The sequence below is a fragment of the Hydractinia symbiolongicarpus genome, chromosome 6, assembly GCF_029227915.1.
Source record: "Hydractinia symbiolongicarpus strain clone_291-10 chromosome 6, HSymV2.1, whole genome shotgun sequence".
NCBI classification, from domain to species: Eukaryota; Metazoa; Cnidaria; class Hydrozoa; order Anthoathecata; family Hydractiniidae; genus Hydractinia; species Hydractinia symbiolongicarpus.
The window spans coordinates 15,802,690-15,819,736 of record NC_079880.1 but is presented as its reverse complement, the minus strand read 5'-3'; the positions used below and the strand labels follow the sequence as shown (position 1 = coordinate 15,819,736).

General features: G+C 32.4%; 1 protein-coding gene across 4 annotated transcripts in view; it reads left to right on the top strand.

Annotated features, from left to right (window-relative positions):
- LOC130647188 (germinal-center associated nuclear protein-like) overlaps window positions 1-17,047 on the top strand; it is a 61,743-nt gene that overhangs the window by 7,721 nt on the left and 36,975 nt on the right. For all 4 annotated transcript variants that reach the window (XM_057452953.1, XM_057452954.1, XM_057452952.1 and 1 more), the window contains exons 2-7: window positions 6,956-7,266; window positions 8,888-9,017; window positions 9,188-9,255; window positions 9,719-9,784; window positions 13,529-13,747; window positions 14,509-14,570. In XM_057452953.1, coding sequence (XP_057308936.1) covers window positions 6,956-7,266; window positions 8,888-9,017; window positions 9,188-9,255; window positions 9,719-9,784; window positions 13,529-13,747; window positions 14,509-14,570 — 856 coding nt within the window. The remainder of the gene's footprint in view (window positions 1-6,955; window positions 7,267-8,887; window positions 9,018-9,187; window positions 9,256-9,718; window positions 9,785-13,528; window positions 13,748-14,508; window positions 14,571-17,047) is intronic.

The following is a 17,047-nucleotide window of genomic DNA, read 5'->3' as shown; positions in this document are numbered from 1 at the left end:
GTAAGATTGGCAAACAATGAAGATAGCAGAGTTTCCATTGCCATTAAACTAGAAAATTCCATTTCAGTAGTTTCACCATGATTAAATATAACTTGCTTGTGTTGTTTTTGAAAATCAAGTCCTAGAATCATATCAACACTCAAGTCTACTATAAGAATACTAAGTTTTTGATTGGTGTAGTGCTTATCATTCACAGCAGGATCTACAACACAAAATCCTTTGATACCACTAGATAAAGAAGTGGTGGCCATTGAGACTTGGCTGGTTTCTTCGGTAACTGGTAAAGAGTATTTTTTGGCAAACGCAGGATGAATAAAACTCTCTAGACTCCCACTGTCTATTAGAGCATGAGCTGCGAATCTGTTAACAAGAATATCACAAATTGAGCTCTGTAATCCCTTTGCAGTATTAGTCACAGCAGCTAGAGTAGGAAAAGCAGAAGCAATATTTTTTTCCAGATTATTATTATTGTCATTGTTATTGTTATTGTTATTGTTATTGTTATTGTTATTGTTATTGTTATTGTTATTGTTATTGTTATTGTTATTGTTATTGTTATTATTATTATTATTATTATTATTATTATTATTATTATTATTATTATTATTATTATTATTACTATTATTATTATTGAGATTATTTACCCAGGATAGCCTCTTCAGTTCCTATTGGTACTGCTATCAACGAGGGTCCTGCGAAGGGGTCCTAGTGCATTTAAAGCTCCCATTTGAGCTACGAAACTCGTGTAAGCACATCAATCGCTCAACTAGACAACAGCCTAAGATATCAATCCCATTCTCATGCGGAACGCTAAGCAGAAAGGATCGATTTACACTTCTATAGTCTCTGGCATGATTTGGTCGGGTTTGAACCCAAGACTTTTCGCAGTGGAATCGAACGCTCTACCAGAAGACTACCAGTCGGTAGCCTTCTGGTAGAGCGTGTGTAATGTGTGAATCTAATTTAGAAATAGCCTATACAATTAGTTGTCTTGTCTAACATACTTTGACCAAGATTGCAGGGGGTTGCCAGAAACATCTGATCCCATGGACAAGCAAAGTTATCATTTTAAAAATTAGAGTGTATGTAATCAATTAATCATCACATGTAAAGGCTCAGCAAACTTGTCTCTAGTGTTGTTATTTTTTCATTGACAGGACCTTCAATAGTTTAAATATTTTTTTATTTATTTGAAAATATTTATACAGGATGAGGACTTCAGTAATTTGCAAATATATACATAAATACAAAAAAACTGCTATCAATGTCCGTCCTGTCTGAGAATAAAAATGGAAAAAAGCAGTAAAAACAGTAAAAACGATAAAAACAAACAAAAAATTGATCAAATAGAAATGCAACAGTATGCAGACAAGGTGTGAAGTGACTTAATGTGAGAGCTAAATAAGACATAGGCATAGTTCAAAACATTAATCCCACTTAGCCAAACTTGAAGCAGACTGGACGGCATAAAAGATTTTGTAATAAAATATGCCTTTATATTTTGTAATGTAGTATGCCTTTATAAACTTATTCTATTATTCAGGTTGCTTGCCCAGTCTAAATTATTTTAACCTTGGGATTTATTGTGAGTCTTTGCGTGAGCAAGGGCGATCAATTTCACCTTATTAATAGGCCTGGTTCTCGACCAATCAGAGCATGTGGCATTCGGATTGCACAACACATAGCGCTTTACCAAGCGCTGCATATTCTTGAACTTTATTATTTCTAAGAAACAGGAAATAAGAATCCAGAAAGTGTAGAGTCTCTGGACCTTTTCTGGTGATATCTTGTGCAAAAGAATTTGAGAAAGTCATTTCCAATCTCAATTTTGTCAACACCTGGGCCCCATATTCTTGTTGATAACATCTCGCGCTGTATCAAGAAACCAATCCGTATGCTTGCAACGTGCCCCTAGCTGATATATCTGTGCTGCGTTATAAATTGGGGGACTTCAAAAACAGATAAGGAATTATATTCTGCTAGTTTTCTAAAACCATGCACTCTTTAATTTTAATAGATGTTTTCCATGAGAAATGATTATGATTTAATGTTGTAGTATCCCCAACAACATTTTACGCATCTCGTGGCTAAGTTTGTCATTTCTTGAACATGATAATTTATTAGGGATGTTTCGGGAGATCCTTCTCCCATCATTGGGTGAAGTAAAATGATGTTGAGCATCTATTTATATAATTGCAGAAGATCAAAATTCATAAAAATTAACCAATCAGGCACAAGCTGTTAATTACAGTTAATTCTGGTAATTAACATTTTTTAACCTAGATGGAGATAACTACTTCTTCTGTAGGACTGGTAACCAAATCTCAGGAAGTTGATACGAGATGTTGTTTATGTGTTTGTCACATTCTACACTGTTGATAGTTTCTTTTATCTTCCTAGCAGCTGTTGTTCTGGTTTCTCTGCCAATTATTTTCTTCTCATCCCAATAAACTGATAACTCCTGCTCCAGCTGCAGTCCACAATTTCGTTTTTTTAACATCTCCGTTTCCCACTATGCGCATGTGTTTTCGAACTCGTTGCTTGAATTTCCTTTTTTGTTTGGCCTATACATACTGCATTACAATTTTTAGACGGGATTTCGAAAGCAACATTGCTTTGTTCTTCCAGGTTAATTTTGTCTTGGTTAAGACAAAGTGCTTTGTAGGGTGTCTTTAGAGTTGAAATACATTTGATTTTGTGTTGCCTTAAAATTTGAAGAAGGATCTTGCTGGTACCTGGTATAAAGGGCTGGAATGCTGATGTAATAAATTCCTTAGATGTTTCCCTGTTGTCTCGGTTGCATCATATGTTCATTTTATTCCACTTGCTTGATGACTTTTTGACTGTATCCATTTGCGATTAATGCATTCTTTACATGTCGATTTTCTTCTTTCCTCTCCTATTTGTCACTGACTACACTGTTGGCAAGATTCAGTAATGAAGATATGACACTATCTTTGCAAGATTTTCGATGGTTTGATTCGCAGTTAAAGTACTTGTTAGTGTGTGTTGGTTTACGATAAACTGAAACTGAAATGGTACCATCTTGCGTTTGAACGAAGTGTCAAGGAAAGCGATGCTTTCATCTTGTTTAAGCTCCACAGTGAATTTAATTTGTTGATGGAGGCCATTGATTTGTTAACTCTTTTAGATGGGATCTTTTGATTATGGCAAATACGTCGAATCTTTTCCAAACCTTTAGACGAGTGTCTGATGTGACTGATGCTGTTGTCTCACCTGCTTGCATGTATAGTTCTGCAACTACTGATGATGAAGGCCTCCCATGGCAACTCTGTCTGTTTGAGGGTAGAAGTTCTTATTAAACAGGTCCCATGTTTTTGTTAAAACAAGTTAACCAAACGCACAAAATCCTGGAATCTTTGGTTTTTCACCAAATGCAACATTGTTTTCAATAAAGTCTTTTTGGGAACATTTGTGTAGAGTGATGTGACATCAAATGATACCATACATTCTTTTTCTGTTATCTGATGTATTTCGAGAATTCTTTTGAGTTCTTGCTATGGGGACTGGCTGTAAATTTGCTAAGAATAGACGAAACAAATTTTAGTAGTTTGTATATATAAGTGTTCCAGTACAAGAGACTATTGGTCGAATTAGATTTCCCTGTTTATAAATTTTTGGTAGTCCGTAAAATTGCGGTGTTGGTCCATTACAAGGTTTTAGTTGGTAATACTGCTTATCATCAATGTATATTCTTTTCTTTTTAACTCTATTAAGATGGCTTCTTGGCTGCTTGTTTGATGATTTTTGTAGGATCTTTGTTGAAAAGTTTGTTAGGCCCGATGTTGATGTCTTTGTTGCACTTGTTGATGTTGTCAGGTGTATTCATGATGTTGTTCTTCCCTTGTGAGATGGCAGGATTATGATATCTTTGTCATTCTTTAGATTCTTCAGTGACAGTCTTTCATATCTTTGTACATTGTCCTTTGGTGGTTTGCTTTTTTGTAGCGTGAGGCTTACTTTAGCTCCCACTGTGTATGCCTCTCCTTTTGGTGGATCTTTAATTGCCTTTTCCACTTTAGCAACTATTTCTTTCTTTGTGATTGAAGCTGGTGTCATACAGACATTCATTCCTTTTGATAGAACCTTGCCTTATATGTTTGCAATGAAATTTTGTACATTACTTTGTATAGGAGCTATTATAAATTTTATTACAGAGTTATTAAACACTATAATTGTTTGCCTAAATTCTTCCTGTAGTTCTTTGATTTCACAGAACTGCTTAGTGGGCTCTTTCTATGGAAGTCTGAATTTTGTGGGAAAAGTCAACAAGACACGATGAAAGTTATTATTAGCAGGACATCTAAGTACACAAGGGTCAGAAAGTTTTGAGGTCAGAAAGTTTGAAAAATTTTCAAAATTTTTCATTCGCGAAAGTTAACTCCGCAGAATTTTTTAAAATTTGTCATCTGCAGAAGTTATTTCTGTAAAATTTTTCACTTTTTTTCGCTTTTTGAATTTTTTAGGTGATATATTTCGAAACATTAGATTATAATAGCAATATCTATTTCTATAGGTACTAGGTAAAGTTTATAGGTATTATTATTAATTTTTAAACACTTTAAAATTATTGCGGTCATCTTCTGAACCCCCACCTTTTTGTTGACGAATCGTTGTCATCTCTATTGACGTAAACTCTGAAGTAAGGTGAGTGTGAAGAACTGGATTTTAATTTGACTACAGCAGTATTGGTGCAATGCCATTAAGCGTTTCAATTGCTGTTAATGCTGTAATCCCAAGCTTATTTCTTCTTTAATGCCATACATAGGCCATCCACTGCTGATGATCTTTTTCCTTTTGCTGATGTCATATTATTGTAAGTCAACAGTCCACCCTGTATGTAGTGGTTTAATTAAAGACAAGCGTAAGCATGAGGCCTTATCCAATTTCAAACTGATTTGTTCAGTGTATGAATCATTCAACTTAATCATTAAACTGTGGGTTGACGCTAACGGGTAGAAATATTATGTAATTATTATATTTTGGTCCAGCAATCATTCATTCTTCTACTATATACAACTTTTTTAGCAATTTTAAATGTTCATAAGTTAAGTTAAGTACATATACCCCTTTGACTAATTGTTCCATCGAACATCTTTTTGAGTGAGTGCTGTGAAAGCTGTGTATAGACATTTTTGTTAACAGCAACTTAATATTAATATTTTCGTTGGATGTTGGTATAATGTTCCTTATAAAGCAAAAGTGCTCGAAAATTTATTTGGCTGTTTTATGTGTTTCCCTTTTAACATTTGCTGATTGTAATATATTACCTGGTCTGCGATTTTTTCAAAAAAATAACTCAATATACCAATTTTTCCGGTATATAACCCACACATCCTATAACCCGCAGCTCAGCTTTTTTAGGGGGTTATAAACTGGATGCTATTAGATAGCTCGCACCTTTGTATAACCCGCATTGTGTTAAGAAAAAAATTCAGCACATTTTTACTTACCCTAATCATTTTGTAAACATGTGCGTGTGTTTTTTTTTGATGCTGGAGACATGTGGGGGACGTTTAAACCTGTGAACCCCAAACACGAGAACCAAGTGTCTGAACTAGCGATTCTCTCAGTCTTAACCTCCTTGTCTCCGATTGCTGAAATAATAATGAATTAAAGTTAATTTCTCAAGTACTTAATCAAACAATGCTGTTTTCTTTTTATTTGTAGACATTAGTTTCAGCCAATTAGTTTCATCCAATAATAACTCTTGCTTCCTGCGATTAAACAAGCAAACAAAAACCACGCTATCAGGTTATAAACCTAAAGTAAAATGTCTGTTTTTTATGTATATTTAAGTTTTTTGGCATCAAAATAAACAACATAGTAATAACAGCGATGTAGGGAATGTTCTTTTCTAATGTTTAAAGAATTTTGTTATCTATCTATATCTCAGCAATCACAGTGTGCATAATAAAATGAATGGCGGCAATGAGGAGGAGTTGCGTGTGTTTTAATAATTGTATTTTATATTTATTTTTGACATTTCAGTGGCCACCTCTAGCTTGAAGGTAGCGAAGATAAAAAAAGAAAATTATTATCTATACCTTAATGTTAACATTTTTCAATATTTTTAGCAGGAATTAATAATCAAGTCTTGGGCACTAGGTTGTGAAATACGTGTCAATGAATCCTAAAAATGATACCTGTTATATTGCTCTATTACCAGAAGCAAATTATTTCAATGTGCTCAATGTGATTGCAAAGATATAAATAGATTAGAATTACATTCAACACAAGAAAAATGATCTCCAGAATTGTATTTCAGAGAGAGCTCGTAATATTAGCACTGGCAATCAATAGAAAGTTAAAGCAATTTCACTGTGTGAAAAAAATTAAATCCCGTAGTTGAAGTAAGAGTATGTAGGTATAGGATCACGCATGCAGTTATATTATTGTACGCATTTTATCCTGTTGGTACTATTTTCTTCATTGAATGTATAAATTTTAAATTTCACATGACAGAAAATATAAAACTTATCACATAACCACCACATTATAACCTGCACCAACGGTGGAAGTCGTAAAACTCAACTTATAACCCGTGGGTTATATTCCGGAGAATATGGTAGTACATATTTTCAACTCACTAAATAGGCAACTTGCAAATCACAACTCACCCATTTTATGACTGCAAGATTTCCTAGACTCGCTTCCCTACACTTTAGAAATTTTCTTTTACTAAGAATATCAAATTTGTATCATACAACAATTTCAATGTAAAATACATTAAGAAACAGCTTTTGAAAATAAGTGGCCACACCTTCCTTACATAATATTAAACCATTTTTACCATTCATTTCACTATTTAATTTTTAAAAGTAAAAAAATAAACACAGAATTAGTGTTTTTTTAAAAAACACTAATTCTGTGTTACACTAGCCTTAAAGATCAATCTTGTTTTTTATTTTGATATTATAGTAATTTTTTTTAGGGCAAAAAGATGATTCATCACAAATGCCTTGCATAATTGAAGTCAGGAATATACCAAAAAAGTTTTTGGCTGAAGAATTTTTACACTCTCACTTTTCAAAGTTTGGAATAATTGTTAGAGTTGATATAAAAGTGCAAACCAACACTGCTTGCATAACTTTTTTAAACCGTGAAGGTGCTAAATCTGCTATGCAGAGTGGAAACCTATTGGAAGATGGAAATTCTGTTGAAGTTAATTTTGTAGGGTCTAAGTTAAACAAGCTACTGGAAAGGGATGCTGTTATGAAATTTTGTACGGAAAATAAAACCAAGGTGAGAAAACAACAATAGTTTTTTTATTGTATGTTGAGAAGTGAACACAACTCACTTTTTCCTACACATAACAAAACCTGACAGTTTGACAGCTCTCAACTGTCTTAAATGTTGGTGGCAAGCATGTTCCACTTAAATTTAAAATTAATTTTGATCTGTAGCTCATTTTTTTTATTCCCCTGGTCACTTGGTACAACCTTCAGGAAAAGATAAACTTTGCATTCTTAAAATATTCAGAAAAATATTTAATTGAATTGTCTGTTCTTATATTTTGGTGATCCTTGTAAAATGATTAAAGTAATAATTAATTTTACTAAAGTGCTTCTGTCACAAAAGATTCATTTGCTTCCAGTTGATCATTCACAGAAGTTAATTTGATTAAGTTGTAGTGGATTATTATTTTTGTTGTTTTTTTCTTTAGTATATAAACTTTTTAATTTTTGATTGACATACAGTGGCAATTGTTATATGCTATCAAAAAAGTTTCATGGTTGTATTGATAATAAAAATTTGTAAATTATGTGGAAATCCATAAGATTGTATATTGTAAAACTAATTTGTTAAATGGTTTGGTGCAATACATTGGGTATATTTGGTATTCAATACATTGGGCATATTTGGTATTTAAAGACCAGACAATCTTAACCTTAGATATAATCTACATCACCTGTATAACAATACGATGTATCTGTGACTAAAAGTACCGTAACAGGCCAAATTCGTCCTGTAAAAGAACATGTTTTTTTCTGCGAAAGAACCGAAAAAAATAGTCTTATTTTTAATAACCTATTTTAAACATTGTCATTACAAAGATAGTATCGTTAAAACTAGTGAAGCCATTGTTTCCATAATCAAGTGGATTTTTCCACAGCTGGTCTATTGTAAAAGTCTGTCTCAGGTTGAAAATACAGAACCAGGCAAAAAATTCCACTTTCATAAAGGATGTTTTCTTTCGTAAAGAATGTGAAAGCTTGAAAATGTTTAATCCAGGTATTTAAACAATATGTCATTACAAATATTTCCTTAATACTATTATTAATCTAAACCGACCGTTTTGTCAGGCAGTTCTATGGCAGATTCCTGATTTATTACACATGTTCTTTACGAAGGAGTGTGTATTGGTTTTGTTCTTTATATGTGTGCAAAAGAAGTATCCAATTTTAGTAAAGGTGGGTTTAACTTGAACATAAATGGTTGAAGCAATCAATGTCAGTCTACAAAAAGTAGAAAACAGTAAAAACATGCCTTAATACTTTACTTTTTTCAACAACTGGCAATGCAACAAACGAAAAAAAATTAAAAAAAAAAATATTTCAAGTTTATAAACAGTGCTTTATGAAGTCAATTTTTAATTTAGTTCTTTTTTTTTTTCAAAATTAGTTTTGGCTAGTTGTAACCCCTTATAAAGTAAAAGTGTAACCGAAACAATGTTGAAAAATTGTTATTGCAGCAATTAACTTGCTGCTGATATGTTCAAAATTGCTGTTACAAATTAAAAACATTGTAAGACAGTGCCAGTTTTATTGCTGTTTTTTTCCCCAAAAATTTTCATAGATATATACAATATAAAGGCAGAATGCAGTATAAAAACACTATGATGCAATATCTTCTTGTTTTTTAGAGACGGAATAGCTTTGATAAATTTAAAACGTTATTGGCAAATTTGGTGCAAGATTTACAATTAGTTGTTTGTTATGATTCAAAATCAAAATTTGATGTTTTGGATCAAATTGATAAAGCACTCCGGAAAGGTATATAAGTTTATTAGGCAATTTGTATTTTGACAGTCAGTCCACTATTATTTGTCAAATTAAGTAGACTGGACAAATAATTTCTAAAAATAAAGACAATACAAACCAGAAAACAATTTAATTTATGGTAATAAAAAAATGCAGTGATTTCTCTTGTGTATTTATTTAAGGTCTTAAACGTGACAGAGAAGAATACAAAGCACTTTATGGAATATGCATGGATATGTGTCCTGAGAAGGTAGAGCGTTGTTTAAGGATTAATTATTAATTACAGAAATATGGAAATAGGTCTATGGTGTATAAAATGGCAAGCAAAGTACTGGGTATAAATTATTTAAGAGTATAGCATTTTGTCTTCAGTATAATGGAAGATTTAGTAGAATGGAAGATTTGTGAAATTTATCAAAGATAAAAAATTTTATCTTTGATAAATTTTTAATATCTGATTTTTTCGTTAGCTTGAGTTTTTCATTTCGTTACATGGATTGGTTATTAATTTTCTTAGTATGGTATGCAATTTTTTCTATTTAATCTATTTATCCCAGACATACAAGATAAAAGTTAGGAAAAGTCATGTATGCTAGTAAGTCTTAAGGTAGCGAAAAATAGGTAAATTTTAGAAAGGAAGAGAAATTACGTTACCCATATTGTAATGCTTGAGTTACTTGTTTGCTAAAGGAAGTGTGTGTTATGTATTCTAGGAAAGATACATGCGAGAAGATAGAAATCAAATCAGCTACTATGAGCAAAAAAATCAAGAAGATAATGTGAGTGCATTTATTATATGAATTTTCTTTGTTTTTCTTGCATGGACTCAAACTTTGTTCTCGATTTTCAAAGTTGTGATTCCTGAAACGTGAAAAACTGTCAAAATTACTACTTGTGTTAACACAGGGTGACCACTCCTCCTTAAATTCCTTAAATAACCTTAGAAAAAGAAAATCTCCTTCAAAGTACTTAAATATACTTAGAAAATTAAAATTTTAGCTATTCTCCTTAATTTCTCCTTTTTTCTTAATTTTTCTGATCGTAACTTTTTTGGAAATGTGTTCATGGATTGTTCATCACCAGTGAAATAAGACATTTCTCTGTTACCTGAAATCCTATATTTTCTCTCTTTCAAGGCATAATTTATATGTATATTTGTATTATATGCATAATTTTCTTATCATAGAACATAGTATGTAACATTAAAGAAAGAGAACTAAAATTGGTTTTCTCCTTAATTTTCCTTATTTTTTTTATTCTTATTTACAGCAAAATATCCTTAAAAATGTCAATTTTTCTCCTTATTTCTCCTTAATATCCTTACTTCTGTTTTCATTTTATTAGTGGTCACCCTGCAACAGTGTTTAAAATTCCCTTCATGTCCCAATATTTTTTTTCACTGATTGTAGAGTGTGTTAGATCCAAACTTAAAATCCTCATTTTTTCTAAGTAACCCAACCAACTTAATTTTATCTCGATAATATCCCAGGTTAGTTCGTTGGTTTTTAGGTAGCGTGCCATCTTAAAATCAATATAGAAAGTGTTGGGGAACGTGGGACAGGGTCCCCTAGTTTCGAAAGCGAAAATTTTTGAGTGGCCGTTTATTTTGAAAGATTCCTTGAAATTTGAAAAGATTCCATGGGAAGACGAACAAGTATAACTGCCTTTTCTGAACTTTTCGGAACTGAAAAATTTTTGCAAACTTTTCTGTATACATGTTTGCCCATCTTAGCGAATTTTCTCAAAATGTTTCTGGCAAAACTTATAAAGTGAATTTTAATCCAGGGTGAGCACTTAGTACAAGTAAATAATGCCATACATCCAAATAGGTTTAATACCATTTCAAAAAAAAAAAATTAGTGTAACTTCTGTTAAATAGAAACACAGGTAACAACAGGAATTACCCCTAGGCCATCTTTAGAAATAACAAAAGCGCTCCATTGCTGTGCCTTAGATGTTGCCTCACTGAATCAGAAATTTACGGGAAAGTAACCAGATAAATTACCGGCCAACCCAGTCAAATTTAATTCTCCAAACTCAATTGTTTTTATTTAAATATTATAGCCATGCAGCAAATTATGAGGTTATGACGCACATGCCAGATGTTGAAATTATACATACTATAGCTATACTATAAGAGATTATAAGAACTTATAACCATATTTTAAACATATTTTAAGAAATTATATTGATATTATAAGGTATATTTCAGTGATATTATACAAGTGTATCAGGTTCTTAACAATATTTATAATAATTAGTACGGCCACAAGTAAAAAAAATCCATGTAATAGGCTTCTAAAAAAAGATTTACGTCAGCAATAAGGGTTGAAAGCGTTCATATTTCGCTTTTTTTGGTAAATTAGGTAATTTCGGAAAGCTTTCACAGATATAAGAATGTGATTGCCAACCTCTCACGAAACAGTCCGCATAATAACGCTATGAATACTTAGCATGCTTCTTAGCTCATTTAAACTCTTTCTGTTTTTCAAACTGGTGTTACACATGACCTAACCATTCTCCTATCATTTCTTTTTAAACGGTCAAGATCTTCCTGCTTAGCTGACCATGTCTCAATACCGTACAAACATAACGCTCCTTATATAGGCCTCATGCAACCTACCTTTCACCTCACTTGACAAGACTCTGCTAGTCAATGAAGGAAGTAAATTTAATCGTTTTCAAAGCTGAACATATCATGAAATTAACACTTTTTCAAACACCCCTTTTACTACCCAACATATCACCTAAGTAACAGGTTCTAAACTATTTCTAATGAGCTATCTATAACAAGGCTTAACTTAAAAATAGATCTGATGTCACTATTAAGACTTCATAGACTTTTGATACAGCCTCCTGTTAAAGCCAGCTAACTAGCAATAGCTATCCTTTTTATTTCTATCCTTTTAAAGTTTTTATTTAGTTTGTTATACCATCTATTTTTCATGTTGAGTTGTAGCTATAGCTGACTCTGACTAAAAAGTTGAAGTAGCCATATGCAGTTTGACTTAAATAAAATCTTATATAATAATACGAAGTGTTTGTGACGGTCATAGTGGATATCGTCATTTTCTTTTGATGTCGCCAAAATTTTCTTTGAAGTCGCCGAAAAGAGTATGTCTCAAATGTTAAATTTTATGATGTTACGGTGCAACATCAATAACGCTACTTTAACGTCAATATCCTATATCAAATTAATGAAGCCATTAAAGTGCATTTAAAACTTTAAGGCCAAATAACTTGGAAACGAGGTGGTGATGTCAATGATTTTTCACCGCGTGGGTAACTAGGAGCCACCTTGGACCAATTTGGGTAATCTTCCCAAACCTGGGTCCCTAAATCCGTTTCAGAATGGACGGGTTGATGACGTCATCAAAAATCATTTAAACCACCATATCTCTGTAACCGTTTGTCAAAAGTACATGATCCTATACATTTTCTTGATCAGCGTTTCAAGACCTATACGATGAAGGCAAGAGGTATATAAATTTCTAAAAAAGCATTTTGTGTGTTTTTGCGGGTCTTTGCTGACGCCGGCAAAATTTTTAAACCCTTATATCTCATTAACGGTGTTCATCAAAAGCACATGATCATATACATTCTCTTCATCAGCGTGTCAAGCCCTACACAATAGAGACAACGAATAAAGTGAATTTCGTCATTTTGTTTTTGCTTATGCACTGCTGATATCAGCAAAAGTCTAAAATAACCAATTTTTACATTGTCCTCCTGCCTAAGTGGATTTCTCTACATGCCTTATCGACTAGTTCTTAATTAATAATGCCTATGCAAAATGCAGTTATTCTACAAAAGAAAATTGTTTAGTGATTGTGTTAGCGAACCGGGTAACAACAGGCTTTTTCTTGTGTTTTTATGTAAACTGAAGTTGCGATAAAGTCTTTTTGGAAAAACGTATTACGCCTATATGGATGTGTGACACGGTGTACCTGTACTAAGCACCCAACTCAGTGTTAATGATGAGCTGGCTGTTTTCAGTGTTCCTAATAAACCGAACTTAGGATAAAGTTTTTTTTAGAAAAAGATATTACAACTATATAGATGTGTGACATTGTTTACCTGTACTAAGCCCCGAGCAGCATTTAATTTGAAACTTTAACCAGAAACATTCTCTAAAAAATAAAAACGATTGGCCAACTGTTTTTTTATTATGACTGGGTAATAACATTACCCTGAAAACACCATCATGCTATGTGCACGTTACTGGATTTAGGACATGTCTGTACTAAAGTGCTCTACTTCAATGTGTGACACAGTTCGCGGCTCTTCTTTCTCGCATAAGGGCGTTACAGCTCCACAGGTCGTTCATTGGTAGATCGCGCAGTTTATTCTAGCTTAACGTAATAAAAGAGAAAAATTATAATCTATAAGCACAATTGATATATAAAGTTCAGAATATTCATGAAATTTTGTTATATATCAGTTTCTTTTTATATAAAAAACATGTAATTAACTTTGTCTGCTATTTGTTAATATTAAAATTAGAGTTCGTTTTACATTAATAGGTAGCTTTTAATTCCAATAAGATAGACCACAACAGAGCAATTAAAGAATATAGTCGTTCATCTGCTGATCAAGAAGAGCCATTGCCCCATGAATTACGTCCAGCATTCATTTTAAAACAGACAATGAATTTTCTAATTCAAAATTTCATTAAAGAAGAGTTTACACAGAGGCAAGATTGGTTTGATTTCATATGGAATCGTTCAAGAGCCATAAGAAAGGCAAGTATTATTATTGTTTGATTGGTTTACTTAAGTGTAAAAATATCAATTACTGAATTAAGTTTGCTTATGTTTAACATTTTGCTACTTTAAGTACACTGTTTTAACCACCTTTGACTTACCACTGATTATTTGTAATTTTACAGTATTGCAATTTGACTAGGGAGCAAATATTACTGATTTTGATTTACCTCTATTGAAACACAATTATACCAACCTTTAATGCAGAGAAATTGGGAACAGGTAAATTTTAATCTCTATTTCAAAGCAAACATTTTTATAGGTGCAGGGATTTAAATCTGATTATTATGTTATTTTGTTTAAAAGAAAGCATTTTTTATTTTTCTAACAAATATTACTGCATGACTAATTTTTCCTCTCACATTAAGCAACTTTTACCCCACTACAGCACCATGTGGCAAACTAAACTTTTGGTGTGACCATCCATGTGTTTTTTGTGTCATTGTTAAAAGTAATTTTTTATTTTGTTTAAAAATGGTATCAGGAGGCAAAATCATTTAACACTTTCTTAACATTTTTATGTTTGTTTGCTATGCCAGATTATGTGGGGATTAAACCAGGTTTTTCTGTTAATCAAAATTTGATCAATATAGGTGTCATAATGTTAGGATTTTGAGGTCATTGTCAATTTCTGCATTGGTTGTTTGTTCCTTCTGCAGATTTTAAACATATATGATAAAAGAATTAATCGTGGATAAACCATGGTGTGATTATTGATTCTGAACATGTTTGTATTGCAGGACATCACACAACAGAATCTTCATTGCTTGAACAGCATTGAAGTAATTGAAAAATGTGCCAGGTATGGTTTCTTGCTTCATAATCGAGGTCTATACCGAACAGATTTATTGTGTAAAATTCTTGATTAGAATTAAACACAACAACAAATTATGATTTTAACTATATTTCAATATTCAACATCATTAGAGTGAATAAAATCATAACAGGGCAAGTATTAGAAACAAACTAAGCTCCTTGAAGGCCATTAATCTTGTGTTCAATTCAGATGATAATTGTTTGATATTAAGTGCCTCTTTAATTAACAAAATATTCCAATTGAGACTTTCATCTATGGCACAGACATTGTTCCACAATAAATTTATATGCGAATGGCCTAAATTGTCAGAACTTTCATCTGCATGAATGTTGACAAAGAGATCATCCTGGCAGTTACTGATGTCAATAATGTGTTTAACTCTATTGCAGTGTTATTATGCTTTCGAATTGCACTAATTTTATCATGCCAAGCGTGTTTCATTACATGTTTATGTAAGGTTCTTTTGGTTTTGCCAATGTAACTCACTTGACAGCCAAGAAAATTTGTAAACAATTGAGGACAATTCTGGGATTTTATCTTTAATATTTGTCTAAAACTCAATCTTTGTCGTGTCATTTGGGTGTTTAAAACAAAGAAATACATCTTTTTTACAGCAACATTTTAGCTTTTTCATACATGCTTTTGCAAGTTGAAACTTTTATCGCTAAGATACGGGTATCCAAACCAAATAGTGGTAACTTGTCATTTTCCTGACGCTCTTCCATAGATGGTTTCTTATTCAAAAGATGTATGATAGAGCTACTAATACATTTTGGAAAACCATTCCATGAATCAAATTGCTTAATTTTAGTAACACCAGCGGACAATTTAGACAGAGCACATATGCGTACAGCTTGATTGACAAGGCTATGTGACCAAGCGGTACGATATTGCCATGGCACATAACTCGTGAAATGAGTATATAGACCAGTGTTCATGTCTTTTCTAAAAATAGAGATACCATCAGGACGTAGTTCTAAATCTAAAAAATGTGGAACAACGTCTATAAAACAATCAACAGTGAAATTTAACCCAATGTCAAATTTATTCAATTTGTCCTGTATTACCAAATGTCCTCAGGTAACAATGTTCGTGCCATAGATAAAAGTCTCAATTGGAACATTTTGTCAATAAAAGAGGCACTTAATGTCAAACAATCATCACCTAAATTAAACACGGGATGAATGTCCTCTAAGGAGCTTAATTTGTTTTAAATAACTTGCCCTGTTATAATTTTATTCACTCTGATGATATCGTTGAATATCGAAATATTGGTTAATATTATAATTTGTTGTTGTATTTAATTCTAATCAAGAATTTTACGCAATTAATCTGTTCGGTCTTAGTTTTATTCTTTTCTTGCTTTATAATTTAACAAAAAATTAATGAAACTTACTTTGCATGCAACAATACACACTGGTCACCTTCCGAGACAGCTACCTCTCTAATTAATACACACAACTTTAAATGCTTTTAATATTTAAGTAGAATATCCATTGTTTATACACACTTAACATATGCCATATGAAAACCAGTTGATTTACTAATAAGAAAATTATTTTGATGTATTGGAATAGTAATATACTGCTCAAGGCAGCCAATGATGCAGGATTTGTACTGTGGCTGGTGTACAAAGATTCTCAAACACTGTATTTCTATTATTTCTATTGGTACTTGTTTTTGCTCAGGTTTAAAATCTCTTCACTGCCCAACATATCACTTAAAACGGAAATTTGCGACACTTACATACACACTGAATGTCAGCTCTTAACCTTCCTGCAATACCACTTCACTTCTTATGTACTTAATGTTTACAAGGCTGACAGTAAATTAAGTTTCTAACATTCTTTTACCTGCAAACTCTGCAAGGCCACTTCTCAGCTACATGGTCACACTTAGACTTTGCCACATTTACTCTCAATCTTTTCTGCTTCTTAAACTTTCTACTCCTTTTGCAATGAATCCACTATGAGAACCAAAATATCTGCATATAATAACTTCCCTGTTCTCAACTCCATCGACTTCATCAATGCTTTTAAGACTAAAACAAACAACAAACGATTAAGTACAGAACTGCCAAATCCATCACTAAGTGAATTGGTAATCTCGACACAACTTCTGCCATTGCTGTACATGCACTGTACCATCTTAACTAGCCACTTATCTACACCTAATTTTCTTATAGCTCATCAAATAACTTTTTGCACTCAATCATTTTCAATTACTTTCATTACTTGATTGATTAACTTTAACCCTCTATAATTACCTCTAGGGCATCACTGTTGCCCTTGAAACAATTGACTATTACACTTGACTCGGGATAACAATCCTTCATAATCTTTTTGGCAAGACTTGGAATAAGTTCCACTTCAGTGTATCCAGACACTCTTACCATCTCTGCAACAACACCAGATACTTCTGTACCCCTGCCAATCTTTTTCTTCCTTATACCCTCCACTACC